The sequence below is a fragment of the Merops nubicus genome, unplaced genomic scaffold, assembly GCF_000691845.1.
Source record: "Merops nubicus isolate BGI_N331 unplaced genomic scaffold, ASM69184v1 scaffold23522, whole genome shotgun sequence".
In the NCBI taxonomy this organism is placed as follows: domain Eukaryota; kingdom Metazoa; phylum Chordata; class Aves; order Coraciiformes; family Meropidae; genus Merops; species Merops nubicus.
In genome coordinates, this window is record NW_008595945.1 from 19,678 (window position 1) to 38,102 (window position 18,425).

At 35.3% G+C, this 18,425-nt stretch overlaps 2 protein-coding genes across 3 annotated transcripts in view; one reads left to right on the top strand and one right to left on the bottom strand.

Annotated features, from left to right (window-relative positions):
• MTF2 (metal response element binding transcription factor 2) overlaps positions 1 to 3,937 on the top strand; it is a 23,402-nt gene extending 19,465 nt beyond the window's left edge. The window contains exons 11-15 of one of the 2 annotated variants that reach the window (XM_008936245.1): positions 91 to 261; positions 910 to 1,018; positions 1,198 to 1,256; positions 1,418 to 1,522; positions 3,308 to 3,937. In XM_008936245.1, coding sequence (XP_008934493.1) covers positions 91 to 261; positions 910 to 1,018; positions 1,198 to 1,256; positions 1,418 to 1,522; positions 3,308 to 3,662 — 799 coding nt within the window. In that variant the 3' untranslated portion in view covers positions 3,663 to 3,937. The remainder of the gene's footprint in view (positions 1 to 90; positions 262 to 909; positions 1,019 to 1,197; positions 1,257 to 1,417; positions 1,523 to 3,307) is intronic. The other variant, XM_008936246.1, reaches the window with a different exon arrangement.
• Positions 3,938 to 13,925: 9,988 nt separating this feature from the next.
• Positions 13,926 to 17,559, bottom strand: TMED5 (transmembrane emp24 protein transport domain containing 5; the record flags this gene model as incomplete). The annotated part of the gene is made up of 3 exons (XM_008936247.1): positions 13,926 to 14,216; positions 16,602 to 16,785; positions 17,462 to 17,559. Coding segments are annotated over 3 exons (501 nt in total), but the record flags the coding sequence as incomplete, so codon positions are not given.
• Positions 17,560 to 18,425: the final 866 nt, after the last annotated feature.

Sequence of the window (18,425 nt, forward strand, 5' to 3'; positions counted from 1 at the left end):
TTTTTTTTTTTTTTTTTTGCATGTATACTGTTTTTTCATAGTTGCTTGTCCTGGCATCAGAATTTTAACAATTACTTTAAAATCACCTAGGTTTATGTCTGGAAAAGAAATAAAGAAAAAGAAGCATTTGTTTGGCTTGAGAATTCGTGTTCCTCCTGTTCCACCAAATGCTGCTTTAAAGGCTGAGAAAGAACCAGAAGGAACTTCTCATGAGTTCAAAATTAAAGGCAGAACATCGTCCAAACCAATCCCTGATGCAAGGTAAAATAACCTAGCCATTCAAGCAAGGTTGTGGTAAATGGGTGTTACTTTGGGTGTATTTTTCTGGCCAGCAAAAGGCCTTTTCCTTGTAGAGTGTATTTTTTAAATAACTGTAGAGGTGGGCTATTTGTGAGAACAAGGACTTCAAAAGAGTTTAATTAGCTTTCTATGAGTCTTCAGAACAAACCCCCCAGATAAAAGCCCAGCCTGAAATTTAGCAGTAAGAACAATAGAAAACATCCCAGCTTTGCTGCTGTTTGGGAAACAGTCTTTTCCCTTTCTGGAGTTCTTATGCAGTAATCTAACTAGAATTCTGAATAGGAAGTATGATGTGAAATTGTAACTTGGATCAGTACGTGTGCCATTATTTTTTTTATCAAGAGTGATTATATGAATAAATTTAACACTTGTTCATTGCTCTTCAACATTAAGGAATCAGTAACGTCACTAGAAAGATATCGTGTCTGTTATTATAGAGGCAAAAATGTATCTTTGTACCTGACAATTTTGATTTACCAGAATAACCTCATTTATTTAGCACCATGTTTTAGGAATAGACATCTAATAGTGTATTCATTGCCAAGGAAAACGTGTATTCAATGAAAATTACCTTCAATAATACAGAACAAATTATAAATTTTCTTCTAGGGAATTAAGTAATGGTATAGACAGAAAGGGGAAAAAAAAATCAGTAGGTCGTCCACCTGGTCCCTATACAAGAAAAATGATTCACAAAACTCCAGAGTCATCTCCTCTGGTAAGGTTTTGGACATTTTTTTTTTTTCCTTTCCCTTTTCCTTCTAACCAGATAATTTTTGACAAAAAATAAACCTTGTTCATCTGAATCATGTTATTCCCCTGTTCACCCTCAAACAAAATTGATATAGCAATTATAACTTAAGTGTCTTTTTTTTTTTTTTTTTTCTTCTCTCTTAGGATAATGAACCAGTTCCAGTGATAGAGAACCCAGCCTTGGAATTACCCTGCAGTGTTGGGTAAATTAGAAAACAAAACCCAAAAAACCAAACCCACCCCACAAACCGATGTAAAACATTATAATATCATGTCATTTATCTCTTTGCTTGTGAAATATCAGCTCTTTTTTTAATATAAGGTTATTTTCTTTACATGACAACCTTGTTATCTTGCATGTCAGGAAATCTGATGGAACTGCACATTCATCCAATACCTCAGATGTGGAATCCACAGGTGCTGCCAGTATGAAAGAAACTACCTCATCTAGCATTTCCAGACATTATAGGTAATTATTCAATTGCTCTGCTGTGAAGAGTAAGATGTGCTATATCCTAATTTCATTAAGATTTTCTGAAAGGGGGAGACAGGAAACAATTAGTTCGGCAATACTTCATCCTTAATAAACAGAAGTTGCAAGGGTCCTACAGGAGATACCTTGCCAAAGCATGACATGTAATGTTCTAAGTCTGATTTCTTAAACCTGAGATTCTATTGTACTTCATCAATTCTGAACCTTTTGACTTCCATGAAATCTGATCCAGGTCCAAAGAAATGATAGTCTAACAAGATCTATGAAGGTAGATGCTTGGATGAGAGAGACCCAAGCCAGCAACCCACACTTGGAGGCAAAGTCAGATAATTTTATTGTCTATTTGTAGCCTAGTCATTGCCAGTTCTGCTTTGTTGGTGTTTTTTTTTTTTTAGTTGAAGCTTTGGCATGACAAAGGTAGAAGATAAGGTAGGAGGTCACCTTAAGTTATGAGGCAGCTGTAGTAGATGTGAAATGGAAGTAAGGGTATTGCAGAACTGATGAGAGTATAAATAGAGAACAACTGCGGATATTGCAAAGGAGTATAATATTGAGGATGTATTAATTCACTGAGATTAATGAGCAAGTGAGACTTGGAGTAGAGCTATAAATTGCATGGGGAAATATAAAGAAATAGGATAAAAGGAAACTAGTCTTTATTAGTTCTGCTTATAATGCACAGTTGTTTTTTTGTTGATGTAAAGTATGTAGTTAAATTAGTTACTGAAAAGGATTAAACTCCATAAACACTTCCTGAGCTTAGTTTTCTAATAAAGGCCACGAAGTAGCTAATGTGTACCCTGAATTAATTTAGGCAGCTTTTGTTTTTGTAGGTTTGTGTGTTCATGTTAAAGAATAGAAAGTATGCTGTGATTTTCTACAGTCAATAGAGCGTGAAAAATTTTTGGCACAATCTTCATAAAGAAATTAACGACAATCAACTCTACTGGAAATAAATTGTTACTTGAACTTTTGCCTCAAGTTCAACAAACATAAATTACTCTTTCATTGAGGTACATGGATCCTCAATGTACTTCATTTGTCTCCTCTCTCTGGTTTATGCTGTCAAGTGCTTTCATTAGCATTTTTTGTGTGCATTACTGCTACAGATAGTACATCTTCAAAAAATTCATCTTTAACTTAGAGACTTCTGAAATTGTTACCTACAGACTTAAGTCACTGTTATGTGTGTCTGCCCTTTATTCTGATCTTTTTTTTTGATGTTAGAAATGCTTTTTTTTCTTCAGCATGTTACATAGGAGTCTCAAACACCAACGTTTGCATACCATTTAATTCAGTACTTCATCAAACATGTTTTAAGATTTGCAAATTATGGGTGTAGGTTTTTACAGAAGGATTTATGTCTTGAATACTTTTAGTATTTGGATGGTGGTTTATTCTTGGATAATGTCAGGAGATTTTTTTTTTTCATTACCAGTTATAAAACTGTCCGATTTGGATATACCTGTTTTTAAAATTTGCTTAAGAATGGAATTAAGCTGTATCAAAATAATACTCTTAACATATGTTAATAAGTTAATATCATTTAGCTAACCTTTCTGATATTTTGTTAAACTATTATTTTCCTTATGTAAACAGTCTTTATTTTGCAAGTGCTGTATTTATAATCATCTATAGGCAACAAATATTTTTATCAGTGAAAAATGGAAAAAAAGTTATGAGTTCTGTGGAAATAACTGATGATAAAGCATACATTTTGAGAATTTCTTGGGGGTAATGCTGGTTTTTCCTTTTTAATAGTTTATCTGACTCGAGAAAAAGGACTCGTACAGGAAGAACTTGGCCTGCTGCAATACCACATTTAAGGAGGAGAGGTCGCTTTCCACGAAAAGCACTCCAAACTCAAAATTCAGAAATTGTAAAAGATGATGAGAGCAAGGATGATTACCAGTATGATGAACTCAATACAGAGATACTTAACAACTTAGCAGATCAGGAGTTACAGCTCAATCATCTAAAGAACTCAATTACTAGTTATTTTGGAGCAGCAGGTAGAATAGCTTGTGGGGAAAAATACCGTGTTTTGGCTCGTCGGGTAACACTTGATGGAAAGGTGCAGTATCTTGTGGAGTGGGAAGGAGCAACTGCATCCTGACTGTAGGACTGAACATTATGTTCACTGCACTGTCATCTCTAAGTACAGTTCATAATGCAGAGCCAAGAGGGAAATGTGTCTTTAAATGTGTTCTTAAAAACAAAACAAGACCAGTTTAGCCTTAACATGTAACTGTTATCATTACAGCTGTTGTGATAAAGACTTATCTTTTTAAAATCTGATCTGAAACTTAAATTTTTTAATCTGAACATTATTAGATTGTTTTAGGTTGGGATATTTTGGGTTACAATTGCTTAAAAATGTGCATGGTGTTTTTTAAAAAAAAAGACCTTTTCTAGAGAACATTCCATGGATACAGTTATTGTGACTTAGAGAAAATATTATGTAGATAGCACAAATCTTTGAAAAATTTTGGTCTTTTTCTTACTCAAATGTTTGCAGAAATGTATTTCTATTTCAATACTTTCTAGATTTCATAAGTGCAGTGTATATAATGCCTACTGAAGACTGTAAAATACTGAAGTTTTCTTTCAAACAAAGTGTAAAAAAAAAAAAAGGACAAAAATATATTGAGCCTGTAAATTGCTCTGTGACCAGACTTCATTGTCTTCTTAATATATTCTTGGTGTGTGTGCGTGTGCGCATGTGTGCGCGTATATACATAGGTATATGGGCACACACATACTTGTGCGTGTATATATATGTGTGATTGTGACCTATGCAATACCGATTATGGGATCGGGCAGAGAATACATCCCATAATTCTTTTTTCAGGAATAGTTGCCAGTATTTACACAGCAGCATTTCTTCTCAGGCTTATCAGGTGCTGTTTCTTTCTGTGTACTAAGGAAAAGTGTCAAACCAGTGCAGCGTGTTCTGGGTAATGGGTGCAGTTGTTGATGTTCATAAGTAATATCTTCCATTATTCTCCGTGTGAATTAACTGTTGAAAAATAATGCAGGATCTGAACGTTTTGAAATTAACTCTACTAGAAATAATCTGAAAATTATTGTGGCACTCTGTAAATTTTGTGTCCCAATTATAAATTACTTTGTCAGGAGTCACACACAAGATTCCTACGTATCTGTAGAAAACAGTCATATTTTGATAAATGTAGTATGAACAAAGTGTATAATTGCACAGGGTCAACAAACAGTTTGTTGCCATTTGAAGTAACATTACTGATTTTTATTACAACATTACCTCTTTTGTTTTTATAAAATGTACCAAGTTTTAAATTGGTAAGTTTATTTTACTTGTTGAGGGGAAAAAAAAAAAAAATCAGAAAAGTCTCTTGCCAGTATTAGATGTTTTTTCTTTGTCTGCTACTTTTGAGGGGGTTTTAGCCAAAGAGTAAACAGAAGAGTATTTTTACTTTGGTGGTTACTTACTGTACTGCTTAAGGTTAGTTTTCTTAAATGCTTACAGTTTACCACCAAAATAAAATTATGTAACACTTAGAAATGACAGAGTGGTTTAAAGCGTACTGTCTGGGATAGTACTTATTTATGCCATTACTTGATTATTTGACTTTTTCTGCTCATCTTGAACATCTTGAAATGGTGATATTTTTTATTACTATTTCTATTTTAATTTTTTTTTTCTTGTCACCTTATAGCCAAAGGAAGCAGAGAGAGGTCTTTATCCTGTGCTTGGCTTATGACTGGCTGGGTAATATTAGCTTTATAAAAATGCTAATTAAAAACTGCCACTTCTGTTTACCTTCACTAAAATGTGTGGGTTTTTTCTCACACCCTCGGCTATTAATTTAATGTTGCCTTGCTTATAGCTGCAATATTTTGATAACACAGCAACTTCACGTTAATTTTTGAATGTTTATATCTTGGGATAATGCAAAATGTAAAGCCTTTGTAACCTTACTCACACCATCTGTATGTGTATTGTTTCACTTTATCCAAGTCCTTTAATTCTAACTGAACACCAGCAGTATTTTTCATAAACTTTCATTTAAAGATAAATATTGGAATGTACCTGGGGACTTGGGGTGGGGGACAAGGGGGGTGGGGAGAGAAAATTTGTCAAACGTAAGCTGTCCATAGACTTAACTATTGTGAATGTTGTTTCATTTTATTATGGTGGTTGACTTGACTCTGATGTTCAGTTTGTATTTTTGGAATTGCTTTTTTTTTTTTTCTTAGAATTAAAAGACCAACATTAAATGTGTGTATTTTTTGAGAGAGAAGAATGACTTTTGATTCTGTATTCTTGTGAAGTACATATTGGTGGCATCCTCCCCATCCACTGTTCCTCTATCTCTAGCTTTCCTGTTACTGTCCTGGCAACACTTGCCCTGCACATAGACACCAACTCGTGTTCCAGCTATCTTGAGGGGATGCTTTGTTACGTGGTGTCATGTACTGGAAAATGCTGCAATAGTGCTGCTGAAGATACAGCTAGAGTAGTAATTAAAGCACACCTCTAAATGCCTTTCTCTCGTTTTATGTGAATTTCATTGTATGTAGTAATGAATTGTCTAAAGGAGAAAAACATAAATGTTGCTGTATGTAACGATTTAGGTGCAACTTGATCATTGTATGTATGCATGTGTGTAAATATATGTAATTCAGCTTTGTTGTGGTCATTGATTTAGAACCATTTCTATGTGTATCAGATTTAATATTTTTCCATTATATATATTATTTGTATAACAGTAGAATGTAGGTAGGTGAAGTCTCTCTCGAGGCCATTCAAAAAATTTAGGCATCATGTAAACAAAACAGGAAAAAAAATAATAGCACATGCCTGGTTAGAATTGTAAAATAATTGTCATAGCAAACTACTTGTCAACAAAAACTTCAAGAGGAATTTTAAATAAAATCTGTGCTTTTCTATGCATAACAGGCATTTTGAGTGAGATTGCAACAGAATTTTGGAAAATCTGAGTGATATGTGAAATGAAGGTGAATATTTTGATTTAACATGAAGACAGAAATAGATAAAAAAGGCCTTGAAGGTGAAGACAAGGAGTTTCTTTTCTAGGGAAGTGGAGGGGGAAGATAAATGGATAAAAAGAAATAGTCATGTCTTTGGAATATCCTACTAAAGTGATCTGCAGTGTTTTATTTCAAAAGGAAATTGATGAATTGAGGTGGAACACGCCAAGGCTGGAGATGGAGCAATGGTCAGAATGCAGTCATAAGGGCAGGAGCATCGGTTCTGTGCAGAGGGAAGAGGATGAATCTTGCAAATGCTACACAGGTAACATTTTCAGGCTTTAAATCATGTAACTTCTAATTCCCTTGTGTCTGCCTCAAAGAAAAGTAATACTGTGGTTAAAGGTATGATGGCAGAAAATATTACTTTCTAGAAATGGAAAAAAGAGTTTGGGATGGTGAGTTGCTTGGTTGATGCTGAACTTAAGCTGATGTCTAAACACCCATGTGGAGGTGTTAGGTCTATTGAGATCCTAGTTTGGTCTGAAAAACATGTAATGCATGAGGAAAAAGATGAGTGTTATCAACCTAGAGTTGGTAGAAAAATTAGATTTTCTTTTTTTGGTAAATTGGATCATCTACAGATGAGGTATAGAGTTCCTGAAGAAAGTTGAAAGGGGAATGACCACGTTCTGGAAAAGAGAGTGCAGGACAATAGAAAGAAACGCAGCTGATGAATACAATTAGAAGCTGTGCACAGTCTGAGGCTGAGTGTGGAATTTGATGCTTTTGGTAGTTTTTAACTTCTATTGTTCAGTAACAGTGAAGCAGTTCTGTATTGTCATGATGTTTTTATCTGTTTTGCATTTCTGAATCCCTTAATGTTCCTTTCAGCTAGCCCATCTCTATTTTTATCAGATTTTCTTCATTTTCCAGCATTGAGATACATACACTATAAAATCAAGTTGTTCTGGTTTTCATTAATAGCAAAATGTTTTTGCCTTGGAGATAGGTTTTTCAAATACTGCTGTAGCCCATACATTTCATATCATCTTCCTTTTAATCTGTTCACTGATATTATTTTGCCAGCGTGTATTTTTTTCACTTGTTCTGTTTCCAGTGTCTGAATTTGACAATATTCTGTTATCTTCCTGTTATTAGCTATTTTATTTGGCATTGATTGATTGGTTTCCTGGTCTTCTGTTTCCTTAATGTCCAGTGTGGTAGCATTAACTTACAATCTTGACATCTGTGGTCATAGTCTTAGTGAAGTTCATTTGCTGCAAAGCCTGCTTTATAGCAAGAAGCTAACTAATACTTCCTATTTTGCTTTAAAAGTTTGTTCTTCTGTAAGTACAAAGCAATTAATTTGTGCTGTCATTCCCTAATGAATAGTCACAAAACTGCTGCTGTTGCTGCGTTCACTTGAGTCATCATCCCATGTGATGACTGAGATTGCCTGCTTTGTGGTCTTTACCTGCTTGCTCTTAAGTTTGTATTCATAACTTCACAAATTGGCTGTATGGTAGCAAAGACTGGAAAGCACTAAGTAAAATTCTAGAGATTATGAACAGTGCTTGGAAATTCAGGGAAATGAAATTGATTCAAATAATAATAATAATAATGCAGAGTTCCTTGGTTAGTGGTGGTAATGCTTTTTGTACAAAATCCACAACAAGAATTCTTTTTGACAACCTAGGGAGAGGCTAGCTGGCTTGTTGCCAAAAAGTGTGTGTATATATAGTATGCATACTTATGTCTAGAAATACATAAGTCTGAGAAGTACGATGAGAAACAACTTGAAGTTTAAGTGAGCTGTGAAACGCTTATTAAAAAGACAACCTTTGGACTGAAAAAAAAAAATTAAAACCCACCTGATTTCAGTCTTTGGATTCTTTCCTCCCACGTTTTTTCTTCTCTGCTTGTGGTAATGAGCCCCAGTATTGTAGGTGCTGACCTGCTCCACAGTCCTTCAGAGTTGTGTTGAAGCTTTACAGTGGGAACTCCCTATTTGTTTGTCTGCTTGGCCCTTTAGCCTGCTTCCTTCTTCCCTGTCTTGTGGTGTCATCCTGTGGGAGAGAAGTGACTGGGAAGAATGACTTCAGGAGAGGCAGCATAAGTGAATGACTGAAGCATGCTAAGGGCTTTGGAATTGGGCTGGTGGGGTCTGGCTCTGTCCTACTTCTGTCTCTCCAGAGAATCTAATCATGTGTCTTCTCATTAACTATTTGGAACTGTTTTGGAAATTGATTGAACCATCAAGCTTTTTGTGTGGACAGTCATGGCTATCTTTGACTTGAATTCATTTTCACCACTCCATGAAATCCTCCAGCATAATAGAAAAATGACCTTAATTAGATGGTTAATGTCAGGTCCTTTTAATATGTTGACATGAAGGTACAGATGATAAATGCTTTTAGAACATTTTTTTCAGCAAACCTCTGTCTTCCTTACATACATGTGTTCCAATTTGGCAAGCAGCAGGTGGGGAGTGAAGGATATCTTGTTTACATAAACTTGGTACACACAAGGGAAGAAAGGGACTTTTGAGCTGTATGGGTTCAAAGTCGTATTAATTGTCCTCAACCACAGGAACTGATAGGATGAGAGAAGATGATGTAATTCAGATGGTTCTGGTGGAACTTCAGCAGTTTACTTTTTTTTGTTTGTTTTTAATTCCTTTATTACAAATCTTCACCTATGATAAAGTTTAATCATTGGTTTTGAAAACATAGTCATAAAATAAGGCGCATAGGTTTTGATCTGCTTTGCAATAATTTATGAATATGGTGCTTGCTGGTGCTGACCTGTACTGGCATTCCACCTGTACGAGTAGTAAGTTTTTGTGGTAGGGTACTACTGGAGCAGGAGGAAAGCATAGAAAATGCTTAACATAAGCCATTTCTCAGCAATAACTAAGCTGCGTATCTTCTGTCTTCACCAAAAGATGGTAAGTTTTAAAATTAAATAATCTCAAAAAGAACTCTCTTTTGAAACTAGGGAAGGCACAGGAACTTAGTTTTTAAAGACATCAGGTATAACTAGATCTACTTAGTTCCAAGCTGCCATTAGTTAACTGTTGGGGATAACGAGTCTTTAGGACAGATTACCATGTAAATATTTTTAAAATGCTTGGGAAAGGAGTAATCGCTGTGGCTGGTTGAGTAACACTTTTAAGAAGGCAATCTTACCACTGTACCACATGGTTATGGACTGAGGATAGTGCTGCAAGCTGGTACGAGCTGAGTGAAACAAGGAAGTGCTGCACTCCTTGACTATGTGAGATGCAGTGGGCTCAGGCCACTCTGAGGCACAAGGAAGAGTGTTGTGTTGCATGCAGGAAGGTGTTGGGGCAGAAGGTGTCATGTCTTACAGGGTGCACTTCAAGAGCCCTGGCAAGGGAGCTTTGGCATGCGTTTCTGAAGTCTTTGTCCAAAATGGGTTTTGATAGTTTTCACTGTGTGTGTACTGCTGTTCTTTTTAACATTAATTACCCAATCTGACAACATAATGTACCTTAGTATTTTATCTACTTCATCAGTTTAGAACAGTATAAAAAGGAAGTTCCTGTTGCGTTATTTGAACAATGTGGTTAGCAGGCTTCCGGCCAGGCCCAGGTTTCTGGGGACTCTGATGAAATGGTAAACAAGCTCCCATTTGTTATGTGTATTACTTGATTAAGCTGAAAAAACTGCTCCAAAACTTTGAGCTTTTGCTCAAAGCTTTGAGATCTTGCACCTTCTCTTATGAATAAAGTGAAATTATTACATATTAGTAACTACTGGTAATTTATATTACTATATTCTTAATTACTACAGTTTGATATTGTGATACTACTTTCCTCTTCCTTCTGGTTTTCCCTAGAGGATTCTTTTCAATATGTTCACTACACCTAATCAGAAATAAAAATACTTGTATTCTGAAATAATTGTTTAGAGTAGGAAAATTTAAGAATTAATGGAAGCACTTAGAGGTCATCAGATGTCAACTGCTAAAAGAGATTTTTAAATTCTGCTGGTAGTTTCACATGACTGCTGTTAATTGGAAATGCACAAACATGGACACAAATTAGAACAATGTATAAAGACCAAGTACCTTCCCTAAAATCCTTTCTAAAAAGGATTTGTGAGGTCAGATGGCTATTGGGTTAGAGCAGTGAAGTGGCTTTTGAGTTCAAGGGTCAACTTGCTGCTCAAGTAACACTCCACTAGACAGTTCCTCAGTCACAGGTGATGATTTAATACCAAACTATCTTAGGCCAGCCTATGTTCTGAGGGTCTTACTATCTCTTGCTTTGAACACAGAACTTTGTAAGTCTCATTAATACTACTGACCTCTACTACAACTTTGCAAAAAATAATAGCTACCATTCTGCTTGGAATTGTTCCTAACCTTACTGTCTGCATAACTGGAAGCTATGCTGTTCTGTATGTAAAATAAACTTCAGGTATGATATGGAATATAAGTATTAATTAAAGGTGTAACTAATGAAGAGGGGAAAAATGTCAGATATGAGCCTTCAAAACTAAAAGTATTTTGTTTCAGAGGTTAGTGACATTCTGATCTGACAGCTATGTAAATCTTAAGTTTGCACTGTTAAGTTGATTTTGGGCTACAGTGAATAAGAAGGGAATTTGAATATGGCATGGGAAGAAATGAAAAAGCTGCATTACTAAAACCAAAGTTCTTGTTAGCTTTGTATCCTTCATCTTTTGTGACATTCATAAGTAAAGAATCCTTCCTTCATTATAAAACAAAGAACACAAACAGAGGTTTAAACTTCATTTATTGAAAATCTCAATTTTGCATAATTTTCTTCAGCATCTGCAAATTCTCTTAGAACATTTAATACTCAATAAAAAGTCCATTAAGAAAAAAAATTAGATTTATAATTCTCTCTTGTGAGTTTTATACAATTGAAAGAAATCTACTCCTTAGAATCCAAATGAAATTTTATTAAGTTTAAATGCCACATCCTTCATCTATGATAAACACATGCCAGCTGTCAAGGTCAAAGCACAATTACCATAATAGTTATTTCCTGTTTCATTTTCTATAATGAACTTCAAATGGGGGGAAAGTACAGTCAGAACTTAGTTGTAAAGTAGTAATTTCTTTAAGATGAACTCTGCTGATGACTGTTTTGTTTCCCTTCTTCCAGAGACTACTGAGAAACTGCTGTGGTTCAGTCTTGTGTCTTGGATCAGAGAAGTCTGCTTTCATTAGCAGCTTTAGCTAATGCACTGTGCTGTTTCACCACTGGATGAGTCACAGCAGAGCACCTGGGAACCTAATCCCTTGAGGTACCTTTTGGAGAACTTGGCAGAGCTCATCTGTTGGAGGTCAAAGCTGAAATCTAGAACCTAGTAGCTTTGACATGAGAGGTAGGTAACCTTAGTCACAGCTTCAGAGAGCTGGTTCAGCATTTTGCAGATGCTTTGTAGAATCACACTCGTGCCGCTGCAAGTGAAGGTAGATTTCCTCTTCTAGGAAACGGGGCAAAACCCTAAGAATGTTATTTGCTTGCCCTGATCCAAACCTTGGAAGCTGACTTCAGTGAGTCTTGGCTTGTGCCCTGATGTAGATATGCAGTATTATTGGTACTATGAGACAGATGGAGAAATAGCAGAAAAATATTATTTGCCACTTTAGCAGAAAGAATAATTTTCTCTAGACTTTATTCTGATCACAGAAATAAGCTTTTTACTTTCAGGCAGTTTAGAATAGAAAGCATGTGGAAAAAAAGTAAGATGGCTTCCCCTTAGGGTTCTGCTTATTTTGGACACAGCTTTGCCAAAAGAAAATGTAGCTCAACAGCTTTTTGAGACCTCTGTAACAAGTTCTGCAAGGAATAAGACTTTTGCTTATAAGAATTAATTAGAAATATTATTGCTAGGTCCCATTGTGTGAAGTTGAAGTGCTGTTTCTGTGTTCTGTAGCCCTTGGTAGCATTTGCTTCATTTGAACAAAATATTTCTTCATGTATCTGTTGACCTTGTATCATCACCATAAGATAATTTTTAAACACAAACTCTCAAAGGTCCAATTCTGTTGATCATACCCAGGCAAACCAACAACAGACAGAACACGAATACATACACTTTTTTTAAAACACTTTAAAAAAGTGTTTTTGAGAAGGTGTTTTTAAAAAACACTTTTGTGCTGAAATGTAGTTTATAACACAATTACACAGGAAATTCCAGTGACTTGGCACATTGTAAAAATTAACTTTGAACTATTACAAAAAGTTAATTCTTGCACACCAGTGGTTTTGGCAAAAATTCTCTATATCCTCATAACACTGGTAAAAGCCACTTCCATGTAGAAAACTCAAATTACTGATTTGAGGATAGCTTTACCTAAATTGAGTGATATTGCATATTCAGTTGATCCTAGGACTTGAAGTCTGTACTGATTGCTCATGTAATTCATGCCGTAATCATAAATAGCTAGAGACACTGCTCATGGACTGCGTGTACTTGCACAGCTGAAAGACTTGTGAGGGTGAGCAAAAAGGGAATGTTCAGGTTTACAGCTTTGGTTTTTCATGCTTATGTGAGTCTCCCTATTAAATGATATATTAGTCATAGATTTAATAGACAAACTAATAAAAATAAATCGGCAAGTAAGAGGGATTTTGAGACTACAAAAGTTAACGTTATGTCACATACTGTGACATGCTCCCCTCCTTTATTAAAGGGAAAGAATAATATTAGAAATTATTTCTTGGAGATTCTGTTGCCTATTTACTGTATCCTTATGTATTTGTAAACCATACTCGTATAACAGCCAAAAAGGAAAACAGGTTTGTACAATTTATGAGTGGGAATTGCACCTATTCCCTCTGACTTTGTTTTAACACTGACTCAATTTCACATTGCTGGTGCTTTTTTAAAGTGCTGATGTTAGTCATCTGTATTACAAAGTTCTCATTTTGTTCTCACAATATTAGCCCAGTGTTTCTCCATGATGCTGTACAATAAAAGCTGAGGATTTTAAAACAATTTAAACAACAGTAACTACAGACTACCCCTGTGGGCCCCAATCCTGTAAACACTTCAGCACATATATAAATTCACTCTGTTCAACAGCAAATAAACCAATGCTTAAGTTACCATTTAAATTTTTATGTGAACACCAAAGAAAGGCAATATTAACATTATTTTGCATATGCACTAAGCATTCTCTGTGCTATGCATAAGTTAGTCATTGACCAATGCTACAAGCACAACAAAAACATTGTTAGTAGCACTTGCAGAAATGGAAGAGCTTGGAGCAAGGCATTCTGTTCATGTTAAAACCAAACAAGACAACCATCACCAACCAAAAAAAACACCAACCAAAAAGCCCAACATGAATTGAAAAGTTGATGTCTACTGCCTGTTCAAACTGATCTGAAAGGTCATTTTTTTCTTTACCTATAGTAGTTTATTGCTCCCCCTCTCGCCCCACACCTGTTATGTTATGATCATACTGAATATTAAGTTCTACTTTTCCTCTTATCTTCAAAGAGACTTTTCAACATGTAAACCTGAACAGCTGATACCACCACCATTACTCCCAAGTTGACCATGGACCAGAAGTTCACTCTGTCAAAGTTGCTTTCCTGTATATTTCGGTCACGAGCCTCAAACGCTCTGAGCAGGGTCTGAATCTGGACACTTTTGCTTAATCTGGCTTTGACGCTGTTGATGGATTCCTGGTAAGTAACAAGAGTATTTTTGGAAGGAGAAAAAAAGAAAAAGAGCACCTGAATTAGATGTAGAGCTTGCAACACATCCAAAATGTTAATACTGTATTACTACCAATACTTTCTTGCCAAGAAGACAGTTAATTTCACTTTAAAATATGTACCTCATACCAGGGTTTTCATTAATTTGTCCAGCCTGTTTCTTGTATATAAACTAAGGAGATTTAACTAATAGAGGGATAGGGTTCTATAGTAATTTGGTTTTTTCTTTTTCCTGGCTGTGGAGCTCAGAGAGAAATCAAACTCCAAATCAGTTCTTTAAAATTGCATGTATCTTGAACTATGATTCAAGGTACTTGGACAAATAAATCGGTCATCTCTACAGAACTAGTCTCAAAGCAAATTATGTAGTGGCAGACAAATGTAGTTTTTTTTTTTTCCTGCTGGATAATCAAATTAAGGCACTTTTTAATGCACACTACCATCAGGATCACAGCTGTAGCAAAAATAAAAGTACAGTAATGTTCTCATCTTTTTATGCTTTCACTGTAATAGCTATAAACTGCTGTTTCAGTTTTGATCCTAAAGCAGCATTCTGACAATAAATTGTGACTAGGATGATTGGAGTTCCCACAAACACAGTGTGTCTTGGGGAACCAGAGAAGTACATGAACACTCTGGCCTTAAAAGCAGCTCATGATCCACTCCTTACTCTGTTTACAAAGGAAGCACCTGACCCTATAACATCTTAAAATTTCATCCATAACATAATAGTCACAACCTAAAAGCTGATCACAAGGTGCTGATTTATGTTCTTAATTTAATTATGGCACCCTGAAGTAACTTCTGATGGGAAGAATGTGTGCAGTAACTAGAATTTTTAAATTATAAAGAGGTTAAACCCAGCAGCAACATTTTCCCCATGGACATTTTCACTTTTGCATATCTAGCAAATATTTCAAGAGCTATTTTTGAAAGCCAAATAATTTTATGACTCTACTAAAGTTCATATATTACACAATAAGGAACACCACCACAAAAGAGCTTTAAAAGTGAGACAATTCTCCATTTTCCCCATCAGTTTGTTTATTTTTGAAAAGTTAAACTAGTAAGTGTTTATGTAAGCCCTTACAGAACTTGCAAGTCAAGTAATAACTTGACTAATTAAACAATGGCATCAAATACTAATTTTAAAACAAATTGCTTAAGGACTTTTGTAAGATCTAAAAGAGTCTGAAATAAAGCCAAGTTCTGCATTTCTTTCTTTTCTAAGAGATACTGGTATGTACACATGTAGCTATAGAATCCATTCAAGTACTGCTTGTGATTAGCGTCGGAGGGATTTTCTTCACAATTTCCTGTAGAAACTTTTTTTTTTTTCCTAATTGTCCCAATTGCCTGTTTTACAGAAGATCTGGCCAGCTTTTCAGGTTCCATGTTTGGTTTCAACTACTTGAAAGTGTATTGTACACCTATAAAAGATCTCAAACATGAAGTTTGCTTTGTTGTTTAAAAATATGCACTTTGTTTATTGCAATTAATACAATACAACATCATCCTCTACACAGTGTCTGTGGATGTTGGACTTCTGTTTTGATTTTTTTTTTTAATATACCTGTTGTCTGTGGCTATGAGCAACTGAACAATGGCTTACTGCGTTCTCCAAACACTAAGAACAGTGGTACAGGAACACCAATCAATCCTCTACTTCTACACTAACTTCAATATTTAATGATCATGAAATAAAATTAAAGGTTAGACTTCAAAGTAGTCTTCATCCTACATCAGAGTCAGGGTACAGTTTCAGTAAACATTAGCATTCACAAATGTCTGCCAAGCTGAACCTCCAGTGTGGTACCAATTAACTTCTATCACTTTTATTAGTTTGAAAAGATTAAATTTTTTTTTTTTTAAAAAAGCCCTAATCAAGTAATATATAAATTACTGAAAACAGAAATCCATATACTGGTTGGGCTGCACTTCTGCAAGGATGGGAAGATGCTAACAGTACTTCATTTTCAAACACTGATAAAAACTTAGGCACAATTCCAACTAAATCATTGGAATTAAGCAATACTTTAATACTATCACTATTCATTTCACTGCTGCTAGGCAAAAATGTCCCATTTTACCAGTTGGAAGAAAGGAAGTTGAACCAGAAACAGTGACTTTGAGTGCTAGGCAGTGTCTTCTTGCTGATTAAGGGTCTATTCTGAAAATATTCTCAAGCTTCTGTGTGGAAGCAAGAGATCCATGGTGCTAGGCTTCAGGTATCAGCAATACATGACACTGGAACAGTTTCCAGGATGATGCAGTAGACAGGCAGAATGGCTAAATGATATTGAGTGCTTTTTCTAAATGTTCTTACATTGAAAAGAAAGATCAAATACTAACCAGAATGTCTTCCAATTTCATATCTAGGAGATCTGTGCCTGTAACATACTTCTTCCAGTCTTCCTGATCTGGTCCATCTTCTCCCATATTGTCCAGGACCAGTTCAAAGAAAATCACCTTTTCAGAAATGGTACTGAATGTGTTGTCAAAGCAGAACATGTAATCACCATCTTCTGTTTCCACCCTATTTATATAAGCAAAATGTCATTAACTACTTTTTGTGCTTGTTCTTTTGAGCTAAATTCTGTAAGCCAGCTTTTTAAGAATGACAATCATGCACTTGCAAATAATCAAATATGCTTTTTATATAAAAATTAAGAACTCCAAGGACATATTACAGATTGCACAGTTGCAAAACAATGCCACTGACTCTAAAGGCTTAAAATGATGAAGATGACAGCTTACTTTTATTTTCTTTTTTGGGCGATTTTTAATCATTGTTATTGTTACAAAACACCTATAATATGAATGGAATTATTGCATAGTAAAATTACAATAACTACTCCCTATTTTGATAAAGATTGGAAAAATATTAGGTTTTTTTAGCATAATATTTATATGACCTATAAGATCTTTTGATATTAGATGTGGAGACCTTTTCAACTCCACAGTAATTATTTCTGTTCACTGGTCATTAACAGCTGTCATAAAACAAAATTATCCTTCACTTCATGGTAAGATCCATGTAAAAGCATTCAGTATTTATAAAAAGGTAACTGATATTCTCAACTGCCCTATTAGGATGTCTTCTGTAATACTAAGGAATAAAAACTACTTGAGCTTTATTTTAGTTACACTTGTTCAAGAAACCAGAAAAGTACTTTATGTAGCACTTCTAAGTTTGAAGGTTTTAAACTTACGTATGAACTCCATCTGATTTTCTTTCATCAAAAACTAGAGTTTCACCTTTTGGAGACACTAGATGAAAATCAATATCTAATCCTGCTCCATCTAGAACCTGTGAAACAAACAAAGAAAACCTCTCCAATCACTGGAATTCCTGTTTGCATTGCTGATGGCAACAGTTTTAGGGAAGGCAAACGTTTTTAGGTAAGGGAACTGATGCAGAATGTGAAACCTGACTCTGAGTTCCCACCAAGTTAACTGGACACAGTAAAAACTGATTGAAGCAAGAAGCATTTTAGCCATTTCAAATCTTACACTAAACATGAACTAATCATGCTAGGCTAGCTTACATTGAACTGTCGTATAATTTTTTAAGGATATGTACAATTGTAACCATGGGCAGGGTTAGACAACCTCTTAAGAATACCACAGGTGGGTAAATTGAGCATTTCTGTGGTAGACATCATCGATGGCCAAGTACTGGCACTACTTCAGGGGTAGAGATTTTATGACAGAGGTCTGTCACTTTTGTAAAAGAACATGATCCTTGCAGGGTCATCCCTAAGATTTCCTTGTTGGGTTTACAACCAATTGTTGAATTAACAGCATAGAAGACAAGACTAAACTCCTTAAGCCGATCAAAGCTGTGCCACAGGTCTCCTCACCTTTTCATGCACATTTAAGGTCTGAATTCTCCCAGGGCATTTTCATTTCCCAAAGGTAGAAGGACTTCAAGGGATTTAGCTTCCTAAGTGTATCGAGTGTTCCAAAGCTGTGCTGCTTTAACTGGATGATATGGCTACACTTGTATCACCACATCGGCTGTGTTGCAGAAATTTTCTATAGGGAAGGTAGGAACTGCGTAAGGTGTAGAGGGGGCTTGTTTTTTTTTTTTGACATTACTTAGGTCCATGCTAGGGGATGTTTTTGTTTGCTTGTTTTCCAATGAGCTTTTGAGTATATCAGTCTAATCCTGCT